At 43.2% G+C, this 12,109-nt stretch overlaps 1 protein-coding gene across 13 annotated transcripts in view; it reads right to left on the reverse strand.

The window, feature by feature from the left end:
• The window catches only part of CAPRIN2 (caprin family member 2), a 73,873-nt gene extending 64,240 nt beyond the window's left edge, over positions 1 to 9,633 (reverse strand). For 6 of the 13 annotated variants that reach the window (XM_043540813.1, XM_037878408.2, XM_043540808.1 and 3 more), the window contains exons 1-3: positions 9,458 to 9,576; positions 7,821 to 8,086; positions 5,554 to 5,616 (exon numbers count right to left, since the gene is read on the reverse strand). In XM_043540813.1, the coding sequence (XP_043396748.1) occupies positions 5,554 to 5,616; positions 7,821 to 8,086; positions 9,458 to 9,461 (333 nt within the window). In that variant the 5' untranslated portion in view covers positions 9,462 to 9,576. Of the gene's footprint in view, positions 1 to 5,553; positions 5,617 to 7,820; positions 8,087 to 8,823; positions 8,885 to 9,457 lie in introns of those variants that run through there. The other 7 variants (XM_043540805.1, XM_043540776.1, XM_043540814.1 and 4 more) reach the window with 5 other exon arrangements.
• Between the last annotated feature and the right edge of the window lie 2,476 nt (positions 9,634 to 12,109).

The raw sequence follows: 12,109 nt of genomic DNA on the forward strand, positions 1-12,109 counted from the left end.
CAGTGTATGTTTCATGAAACTGGTTTATAGCAACCCCAATAGTTGGAATAGTCTAGTTTTATTAAAAAGAAAAAGGAGTACTTGTGGCACCTTAGAGACTAACCAATTTGAGCATAAGCTTTCATGAGCTACAGCTCACTTCATCAGACGCATTAAGTTTCAGAAGTGCTTTGGAGGTGGTAATTCCTGCAGTATTTCTAAGTTAAACAATAGAGCATTTTGCTATTACATGATACCCAGAGTGAAAGCAATTAGTCCAGACTATTTGTAATTTATAATGTGACGCTTTAAAGTTGGATTAAAAGGATGCTGTCAAGTTAATGCCAGACCACCTCAACTGGGAGCCTGTGTTTTGTATTCTTTACAATCTCAGAGTTCAGTTAACCACTCCAGAAAAATATGCAGAAGAGTAAAAAGTTAAGTATTGGTTAGACTCAGATCAGATATTTATCAAGATAAGAAGCATTTAGAATCAGGAAGAGCTAGTATATAGCCATCAATTGTACTTGCATAAATGTAAGCAGTCCTTTCCTTTTAGGCACCAGTTTAATTATGTTCAACAATTTAAAACAGAGCACAGAAACTAGCTGGAAAATTTTACTACAGCTTCAATTTGTTTTTCTGCCCATAATGTTTTAAGAAATGTTACTGTATGTTACCAACTGTTTTAATGCTAATGATTTCACTTAAGGCAATAATTTTGAGACCAGGCCCTAATAGTGGAAATCTGATCATATAATATTGATGTCCTGCTCTTATATTTAATAGCCAATTTCCAATTAGAAATAGGATTAAAGTGGATCCTTAATCACTTAATCTTTTCAAAAAGATGTTACTACTACAACACTGTAATGCTTGCATTGGGACAGAAATGAGTTCAAGATGATACCACTTAACACTGATGCCCCTACATGGTTTCCACTCAGCATGAAGTAGAGTTCTTGAACTCAAGTTTAAGAATTTGTTCTGAAACTAGCCTCCACTATGACTGTCTCTAAAATTAATCTCAGAACAAATAGTAGAATTTGAACATAGAAGTTGCAATGTAAATTTAACCTCCTGCCCTAATCTAATATGAGAGTAGGGGTGGGCAAACTTTTTGGCCCAAGAGCCACATCAGCATTGTGAAACTCTATGGAAGGCTGGGTAGGGAAGGCTGTGCCTCCCCAAATGGCCTGGCCCCTGCCCCCTGACTGCCCCCCTCAGAACCCGACCCATCTAAACCCCCCTACTCCTTGTTCCCTGACTGCCCCCTCCTGAGACCCCCCGGTGCTAACCAATCCCCCCCTCCCCCAAGGACCCCACCGCCTATCCACACCCCCCACTCCATTGCTTGTCCCCAACCCTATCCACACCCCTGACAGGCCCCCCAGGATGCCCATGCCTATCCAACACCCCTGTTCCCTGTCTCCTGACTGCCCCCTGGAATCCCCTGCCCCTTATCCAACCCCTGCTGCCCACTCCCCTACCATGCCGCTCAGAGCAGTAGGAGCTTGCAGCCCCACCACCTGGCTGGAGCCAGCCACACTGCCCAGCAGGATCAGCAGCCCAGAGAGCTGGCAGCATGCTGAGGCTGCAGGGAAGGGGGAACAGCAGGGGAGGGGCCAGGGGCTAGCCTCCCCAGCTGGGAGCAAAGGGGCCAGGCAGGATGGTCCCACAGGCCGGATGTAGCCCACAGGCAGTAGTTTGCCCACCTCTGCATTTGAGGCACATGCAAACACATTAGCTATAAGCAAGAGGGAAACAAGTTTTATTATAGGTTGCACAATAAACAAATATGATTAACATTTCAGTTTCTTGTATCTATTACATATTACCATAGCACCTCAAAGCCCTAGTCATGTAGAATTGTACAAGACAACTGAATGGCTTTTCATACTTCAGGCTAATTTGTAGTCATTAAGTGGCTCCTCAAAAGAATAAAAGTCATTAGAAAAGTTTAACATTGATAATTTCTTGTGTAATACTGGGAGCTAACACTTGAGGTTTCTTGAAAACTAGATTAGCTCTTAAATATGCAGATTACATTTAAAGAGCTAGAGTGGCAGCTTTGAAAGGCTGTTCAGCCAGCAGAGTGGTTAAGGTACAGGCAACCACAAACTCTTTGATCCATAGAGAGCTCCGGACCACCACCTTGAGTGAATTTTCCCCACAAATTAGGGCTCAGTCTTCCCAAGCTAGTGAATACTAAACGCATGTTTCATTTCAGAAATGACAAACTTGGCCCATGAACAACAAGAGATTAATCTGAAAGCAACAGTCCCTGGTGAAGCAAGCAGACTATCACATGCACACTTGTTCAGAAAGTGGGGAGCATGATAGATCCTTAAGTGAACCTGATTGGTCCCTTAGGGTATACAATATTGGAGTGATGCATGGCTGACTGAAAAAGCTGCTCTCCTCCAGAGATTCAGTAGCCAGGATGAAAGGGGAGCACTCACACAGAATATTAGTATTTATGAAAATTCCATCCAAGAAGCTCACAGATATGAACTTCTCTCAATCCTCTTGCTGCAGGGGAGAAAAAATTTTCCCTGAAAGGGAAAGTTAGCATGGGGTTGCTCTAGGACAGCTTTTTACATATAATATAAAAAGTTATATTGTGGTTAAAGCTCGTTACACAGAATGCTCTGTCACATTTGATACAGGCTTTCCCAGTATTTTAGTCATCTTAGTCTTCTGGTTTTTAGTTGTCTATTAATGACCTATAGTGAGACTGAATTTTTAAATTCTCATTTTTTAATTACTGAAAGCATTAAGAAAAAAGCCACTTCTAGCATTAGGTTAACAGTAACTTTTAAAATGTTGACACCTTTTGCATCTCAGATCAAAAAATGAAAATCAGTGGTTTTATAGTTTCACTTGTCTAGGCATTTTCAGATTCAGTGTTGCAAGTTGCAAATAATGCAAGGGGATTATTTACATAGTAGTAGTATTACCATAATACTTAGGAGCACGGTATGTTCCCCCCATTCATTCCACAGCCTAAATTTTCTAGATACAGCCCCTTAAAGAGTTTCCCAGACTACCCTCAAATTATGTTTGCCTACTGAATCCTAAAGAAAACAGGAAGAGTAGAAGCTGTTCCTCAAGAACCCAGTCCTGCTCAAATAGCCTCAACTCCAATTAATCTCAATGGAAACTGAGCACGCAGCAACTCTGCTCTTACATTAACAGCAGGCTGTAGCCCACACAACTCCAAGTGTAACTGGAATAATTTGATAGGCATAGAGGTCTACTTTTCACTTCAGATAATGAAATTTCACCTATTCCATTTCTAGGATGTTTTTAGAATAAAAAAGGGTAGGAAAGACTAGATTAAATGTATTTGGTAATGATTATTAATTGCGGAATGGTCTTCTATAATTATTTGCATGTAGGTATTACTTAAAACAGTGGTTTTCAAACTTTTTCCTAGAACCCAGTTGAAGAAAATTGGGTATGCTTGTGACCCAACAAAGCTGGGGGATGAGGGGTTTGGAGGGGGATGGTAATGAAGGGTTCAGGGTATGGGAAGGAGCTCTGGGCTGGGACAGGGGGTTGGGGTACAGGAGGGGGTCGGGGTACAGGAGGGGGTCAGAGCTCTGGGATGAGGGTGCAGGCTCTGGGATGGGGATGAAGGGTTTGGGATGCAGGAGGGGGATCTGGGTTTGAGGGACTCAGGACTGGGGCAGGGATGAGGGATTTGGGGTGTAGGAAGGGGCTCTGAGTTTGGGGGACTCAGGACTGCAGTGCAGTGCTGACCAGAGCCACCACGACCCAGTCCCTTCCATTCCGTGACCCAGTTCTGGACTGCAACCCAGTTTCAAAACCACTGACTTAAACACTATGTTTTGTCTTTCTTCCCTTTCTGTCATTCATCACTGTTTTTCAATTGTAAGCAATTCAGGACAGGGACTGTCTGTGGACAGTATATAGTAAGCATTACTGAAATACAAGTATTGTTTATCTGAAGCTGCTGCACTAAGACACTAGGGCTAAGTCAGATGTGGTATTTGATACATAACCCAAGAAGCAGAAGTTTAATAAGCACTGCCATGCAGAATGACAATTCTGGTACCTTTGTCACAAGTTTGCTAAATATTTTTTAGACTTAACTTTAAAGAGGGATTGTTATGCACTACAAAAAGTGCAAACTGACCATTCAGATGGTCAAAGTGATAAACTAAAGGATCTAGTTTAACAAGCCCTCAATTTTGATTTCCCCCCACCTCCCTTTACTTGTCTACACTCCCCATATCATAGAAGACTGATTCTAGAACTTGTGTAACTAATTCCAAAATTCCTAAAAGCGTGCATTCTTTTGTTAATCTCCTTAACTGACTTGTTCAATCTTATTGACGGCAGAACAGGGAAAATGGTAGTAGGCACTAAGCAAAGAATGATATTTGCCTTTTAAAAGAGGCAACATAATTTCTACTAAATAAATTAAAGCTAGTTTCCTGAACTAGGTCACCCCTAACTGGCAGTGTTCCCATTACATTTCTTAGTGTAACTTTTGGTATGACATTCTACATGAACATGCTGCCATGCATTTTGATCATAAAAATACCAACAGCATTTAACATGGGACAATTTAAAAAAAAGATATGCAGAGGGTTGTATTTCTCAGCCATCTACCATTTGTGTCCAGTTTCCCTTTGCAGCAGTATCTATGTCCTCCATTACACTACTAACTCAGCTGGCTTCTTATATAAAGGAGTTTAACTGTTGTGGCAAAACAAGAATCCAGCTGCATCAATGAAGGCTCCACCTGGACTCATCTCTGCCAATGGAAGATATTCACTGATCACACTGGGACAACCACCCATAACTCTGCTCCTGACCTTTAGGCCACTAGGCCACCTTGGGATAATTCTGCTGCCAAGGCTATATGGGCAGCCTCAGGGGACTTGTCTACACTGAAGTTATACCATGTTAGAACACAATCTTGAAGAGTTCAGAAAACAAGACATTAGGATTACTTTAGCTGGTCATGGCTAACCTTAAATTAAGCCTAGAGTTAATGTCAGTTGGATCACAGTTAACATCACCGTCCCTGTCTACACCAAGTGCTAAGCCATATTTATCATGTGTTAGTTACCACAACTGATGGTTATGTTTTAACATGATGTAATTTCCCAACGTAGACAAACCCTTGATGGATACCATCCCAAAGATTGCAACTGCAGATGACAGGTTGAAGGCATAACAGATATTTAGTGACAGGTGGAGATCATGTGCTTAAAGAAATGGGACTTGACACATGCTCTGAAATGATGTCTGTTTACCTCAGTACCCAATTTGAAAGTTAAAAACAGGATAAATTTTTAGGGCAACCCACAACTGTCACTTTTCAGCTTGTTTACAAGAAGCAAGCCTATTTCGTTTTGCTTTGTGAATACTATTATGCAAGTTTTCTGGTGGTACTTAATGCAACTTCTATAAAGCTATCATTGCTAACAATTATTCAATAGCATTCCTCAGCAACTTCAGCCTCATCTTCAACATGTTTGAAGCTTTCAAATACTACCCTACACAAAACTATTTACCAAGATAGGTAAGCAAACTCACCAACTGGTCCTGATTGAGGGCTTCTCCCTTTTTCAGGCGATCCCTATAGTCTTCAAGTTTGAGCTACAAAGAAAAGATTTTCAATCTGTTATATACTGATTATGCATATATCATGGAAAGAAATTCAGCTTTTCCATGTATATCCTGAGCTTCAGTTGACATGCTGCAACTAAAAATAATGTCACTGGTTCTGTCCATTTTTCCCCATCAAATTCAAGCTTCTCTTTCAAGGCACTGCACAACTCTGCCTATATTTAAGCCACTACTACCTACTTTATGCCTTATGGCCTGTCATCTCTTGTCTCCGTGGTCTCACTTGCATTGTCATGCCTTTCATATTCCTTCCTAGGCCTTTAGCTAGCTTCCTTTATCTGTAACATAGGTGCCCTGACTCGTTCAAATCCCTCCTCTCAGAGTGCCACTTTTGTCTAGCTTTCCATAGCTGAACTGCACTCCAGTGTAGGCTCCTATTCTGACTACCTTATTCTCAAAATAAAAAAACCCAAGATCTATCAAAGTTCTCTATGCAGTATATTTAGAAACTCATCGTTTATAATCCTCATCCTGCCCTTTCCTCCCCTCATGTTTACCTGGGTATCTAGTTTACCTTAGAAAGATATTCAGTGCAGGGAATACACATTGCTGCTAAGTTCTTGACTAATTCATTATATACTAAAAGCTACAAAGACTTTCATTAGCCTTAATAAGTTGTGCAAGTCTTACGTTTGCAAAAGAAACTCAGCACTACGAACCACAGAAATAAATACCACCCCTTGAGGGTATGCAGCCAAATAAAATGTTAACTACTTATATGTACCAATACTATGAGCATAAGAAGCTAAGGAAAAGAATGCATTCTCTTTCAACTATTTGAGTATTAATTTATACTGATTTTCTGCATGACTATGAAAGGCCCTACTGTAATGCACACGCAAGGGAAGAATCAAGGATAGCAGGGAAATACCAAGGTTAAATTTGTGCAGATAGAATACCACTGTACAGTATGTGGAATTGCTTTAAAGAAATTAAAGCTACTGGAGGAAAAACTCCAGTAGAAGGAAGGGCACTAGGCTGCTGCCTACTGCATGAGCTATGCATATCCCCACATTTACTTCAAACCTGTATCTGGCTAAGAAAAAAGGTATTTTAGAGCACTAAAATATGAAACATTTGAACTCTGGTGCAAAAATTCAAGCTTATTTTCAATGAACTTTTAAAAATGCATCATCTTGATTGATAACACAGAAAAAGATTCTTCCCAAGTGTTTTAAAGTAACATGTGAAAACAGCTTGAGAATACAAGGGCCATCTCAATCAAACATTTCAGTTGCAATGCTATAAGTTATCCAGTTGTCTGAATTTCTAATTTAAGATTTGTCTGACATTCACCTACAGCAAGCCACAAAAAAAGGGCACCTCTTGAGTCCTTCAAAGTGACAGCTCCTTTCAGACTGCTAAGCTTTTTACTAGAGCTTCAAAATGTTTAAAGTCAAAATGAGAAGATGAAAAGCAGAATACTTTTGCAAGATTCTACATGCCTGTGAAGTCCAGGCCTCAACATCTATAAAAAGTGAAGTGCAATACATATTTAATATGTCCTTGCACTAAGGAGTCAGAGGAAGCAATTTTATTAATCTGTTCTTTTACATGCATCACTGGATCTTAATATTAGATGCCTATAATCAATACAAGCAGAATATGAAGTTTTCCACAAGTCTGATTATGGGTTAGAATTAGTTTAGTTAAAATCTATTTGTAAATCCAATTTAATCCAATAAAGGGGTATTCTCTTGCACACTATTCAAGCTGTGAAAACTACAGCAGCTGTACAGCAAAACCAACTACTGCAGAAAACAAATGTTTGAAGTTGACTTATCTAGCCATCTACATTTACATACATTTACTCTGCTTCTACATTTGAGACAGTAATGTTACAAACATATGCAATTTTAAATACAACTAGTCTGATTCCTCTTTTCGAATATATCTAAACAAAATCCAAAATGTACAAAAACCAGCAGTGCTATATATTACTCTGATGAAATCCCAAACAGAGGACACCTTATTGAGAACTGCTGCCGAATATGAACTGCTTTTATTGATTTTTCTACTAGCTGCAGCAAACCCATTACATTATACACTCTATAGGTATGTAAGATATAAAAATAGATTCTTATAGCAGGATTTAAAGTTTACTATTGATGAGCTGTAACGTAAACTTGATATTTAAATATCAATTTCTTCAGCACAGCAAAGAAATAAATTACCTTCTTTTTCTCAATGTTCCTGATCTTGTGTTTGAGGCAGATAAGTCCATTATCAATGTAAGTCTCATATGCCTGGGAAGGAGAGGCAGCAGAGTTCAGAGCAGACTGCAGGGGGCTCAGAGGAGGCTGGTTCTCCCCAGGTTGGCTTGGGGTCACCTGCTGCTTGGCCGGCTTCATGCTCTTGTCCTCTCCCCCTTCCGAGTGGCCTGAAGGCGACGGGCAACGGAATGGGGATTGGGAAAGCTGCACCATTGAAACGGATGGGCCTGCCAAAAAAATCATTTGTTTAGCTCTCTTCCCCTTTCCTAGAACTACAGCATTTGTACAAGTATTTACACTAATAAAGCCTTAAAACATGAAATTAAGACCCATATAAAAATCAACATAGAACCTTCCCCATCTCTTCTCCCTCACTCCCTTGAGAATATCAGAAACAGGAATTTCAAACCAGGGAACACTTTACATTGTATAAATCTCCCCACCCATCCCGATAACCGAAATCCTTCACAGAGGCAGTATTAGGCAGTGCAGGGGGATGATTCCAGAAACACAAGTGTCCATACAAAACTAGGCCAGTTCCCTGCACTCACAGGGGAAAAAACTGCAAGTAAGCAACTGCAGATTCCACTCCCACCTACCAGCCCCAACATGCATTTAACTAGTGTAATTGCAGATTCAGTCTTCTCCCTCCCAACTCCTACTGAAGTGTTTTGATGCAGCTCTCTCCTTACCTTCATGACCTTATGAGCAACCCAAGAAAACATTTGGATAAAACAACGCACATTTTAAAACCCAACTGATTAGAGGCAGAAGAGTTGCCTAGTAAAGAAAGCTCTAGCCCTAAAGCCAAATCAGCAGCAACTGATTTGGCTTGAGAAAGCATCAGCCTACATCCACAGCCCAAGAATATCTTTAGGCTGCGACAAGAAAACAAGTTTTGGGGGAGGGAAGGGGATTTAACCTTGAAAGCAGTAGGCATTTCTAGACAAGACTCGCAACCTACCGGTCTTTAGTAATATGTGATCACGCTCATTCTTAACTTTGCCCGTTAACCACCAGGCCAAGCCCTGCTAAGGGGAGGGGCTCACACAGGAACCCCAAACTGAATTTAAAGGGACAGCAGCAGATTCGTCTCCCCTTTTGACTCCCTTCTCAAGCCACCTGCAACAGACTCGGGTGTGTGTGCAAAGTACCAGCTGATATCAAGCACCACCGCTCCCCTTCATGATGAGCTAAGAGGGAAACTTGCAGCCGTACACGCGCTTGTTGTCAGCGCCTGCCATGAAAGCATGTTAAGGAGGGGCAGTTTTAAGGGGGGCCTGCTCTGTCCCCCCACCCACCCCACAGCACTAGAGGGGCAGCCTCGACCGCCGGCGTCCCGCTCCACTCCCACAGAGCCCGTCCCCTGGGACGGGACACTTGAGCGCAAGGAGCAGCTGCAGGACGCCCCGCCGCATGCCCAGGGCGGGGCGGGCAGCGCCGAGCTCCAGCAGCCCCCTGCGCGCGCGCGGGGCGGCCGGCACCCAACGCCCGGCTGGCTGCGAAGCAGCGCGGGCCGGAGAGAGGAGCCCCGGGATCATCGCCTCCCAGCACCGCCTGGGGAGGGGAGAAGATGCTGCAGCCGCCGCCATCCCCACCCATAGCGCCAAGCGCCGGCCGCTGCAGCTGGCTCGGGGATTCAGCAGCGCCGCCGCCTGAGTCCGCTGCTGCCACCGCGGGGCTGAGGAGGACGCTGCGGCGACGCCGCCGGAGCCGACGCTATAAAAACCCCCTCGCTCCCCGCCCCTCACCTCACTAACAGAGCAGGCTCCGGCCCGCCCTGCCGCCCGCCTCCCCCCTTATATACCCTCCTCCCGCCCCGCCGGCCGGGAGAAAAGAGGGAAGGGGCGGAGCCTTCATGTGAGGTCACCGCCCTCCTTCCAATCGCCGGCTCTTCTCGCCCGTCCCTCCGGCCCCCACCGCGCGCCATCCCCAACCCCCACGTGACCGGAGAGGATCGTTATTGGGGGACGGGCGCGAGGGGAATGGCCCCCACCGCCTCTTTCATTCCCCTGCGTCGCCTGAGGAGTGGCTGAGGGAGCCGGGCTACAACTCCCGGCTCCCTGCCCGCTCGTGAGAGCTGGCTGTAATGAGTTGGGTGGGTCTCAGCCTGCTGCCCTGTCTTGCACAAATCAGTACGCTTCACCCCTTAGCTGGCAGCAGCCTGAGCAGAGCGCCAAGGACAGAGGGACTGTGCAGTGCAGAAAAGGGCCTTAGCTCCATGACTTCCTCCACCGGGAAGAAAAGTGACAACTGAATGTCCTGCAATGAATAGGACTCATGACTCTTGTGTGAGTCCAAGTGGCTACTTCCCGAGAGCACAGTCCATGTGCATGAGCAAGTTATGTCAGGAGATTATGACATAGGCTCCAATTCTATTCCGTAAAGGCTCAAATATGACATAGAGGTGTCCTTTCTATACAAGTTTAGCCGATTACAGTTATGGGACCAGGCACAAAGTTCCTCTCTGAGGGCCTTTGAATTTGGGATTTTGCTTCATGCCCATTCTAATGGCAGCTAAATTGCTTTCCTATCAAGGAGAGATTCATCCAGGTCAGAATGGAGCCTCATAGTGAAACTTTTACTGCTGATGATCATCTATATGGGAAGGATAGATGTGTCATATATATAGGACCCAATCATACCAGCACTAATTAGCTGGAGCAGTGCTTATTATTGTGAGTAGCCCCACCAAGTCAATTAAAATTGAAAATAAATAATAAAAGTCACAAAGTTAAATAACATTCATTTGTTAATCTCTGACAATGTGATCAGGACTGTGCAATGGATAAAAATCCAACCTCCACCTCATATAGTTTGCAATCTTGCAAGGGATTAGACAAGGAAAAATGAAGAAGACAGCACACTCTGGGAAGCCCAGAGGGATAAGTAGGAGTTACATTCTCTGTGGTTCACTTCTTGTGGGCACCACCTGAAGAAGTAATGAATAGTACAGAGAGCGAGTGAAATAAAGAGGTATTAACAAGAGATTTGTTTTAAAAAGATGGAGGGTCAATAAGGATACAAGAAGGATTTTCCAGACTGGTCTTTCAGATATTATTTTGGACAGGTGCCACTTTGTCTCTCTAATATAGAGGAACTGCAGAAAAGGAGGCTATCACACATCTGAGAGATTGTGTAGAGAAGTAGAGAGGAGGTTGGTGCTGGATGATCAGAGAGGGAGTAGGAGAACAGAAAACAGACCCCAATCCTGGAAAGAGGTCCACTCACACAGATCGAACGGCAGGATCTGCAGAGCTGCCAGCTCTTACAATTTTATCACACATCTTGTATACTTGGTGGGTTTTTTTAGAGCTCAAGCTCCTGGAGTCAAGTGATTTCACGAGAATCTCAGCGATCATTTAAATAAATAGCAAATATCTATCCTTCATGGTTGTGGAGAAAAGCTTGAAAATATGACCCGACCCAATAAAAAGATCCCCTTTTTTCATTTTTAGAAATCTCATGATTTTTAAGCCAGTCTCATTATTCTGGGGAACCTGACTCAAGATTTCTGAATGTTTGGGGTTGGCAATACTGGATCCATGCCTTAAGATTTTCCTTTCTGGATAAGACCAACGTTCAGTCTTGTTCCCTCTGGCAGTGAGCACTATAATATTTTCTTGGTCTTGCAAGCAGACATGCTTACGTTTTTACACCATGAGTAGTCTTAACTACGCACAGGGTGAAATCTGGCCCCACTGCAGTCAATAGGAGTTTAGCTCTTGACTTCAATGGGGCCAGGATTTCATGTAGGGTGCACAAACTAAAATTAGCTGGCACATCTTTCTAGGCTCAGAGACTTATGCCATGTCTACACTATGGGGGCTATAGTGGCAAAGCTATGATGTCCTAGCTATGCTGACATAAACTGATGCAGCCTACAGTGACGGAAGGAGATTTTCTGTTGCTGTAGGAATACCACGTCCCTGAGCATTCTTCCATCAAGCTAGCTGCATCTACACCAGACGTTAGGGCAGCATTCCTACAGAACTCAAGGGGTGCAGATTTTCCACCCCCCCTGAGTACCATAGGTTATGTCAAAGTAAGTTTTAAATATAAGAGAGGCCTTAGATTGCAAGCTCTTTAGGGCAAAGACTACTCTTTGCACATGTTTGTACAGAATCTAGCACAATCTAATTATAAAATTAATTCTCAAATAATACAATAACAATAATAATTAATACAGAGGAAGGCAGCTGGGGTGAGCCTAGAAATTGTAAGGATGGGTGGAAAAAATACTCGAATGA

Source organism: Chelonia mydas, chromosome 1, assembly GCF_015237465.2.
Source record: "Chelonia mydas isolate rCheMyd1 chromosome 1, rCheMyd1.pri.v2, whole genome shotgun sequence".
Lineage (NCBI taxonomy): Eukaryota > Metazoa > Chordata > Testudines > Cheloniidae > Chelonia > Chelonia mydas.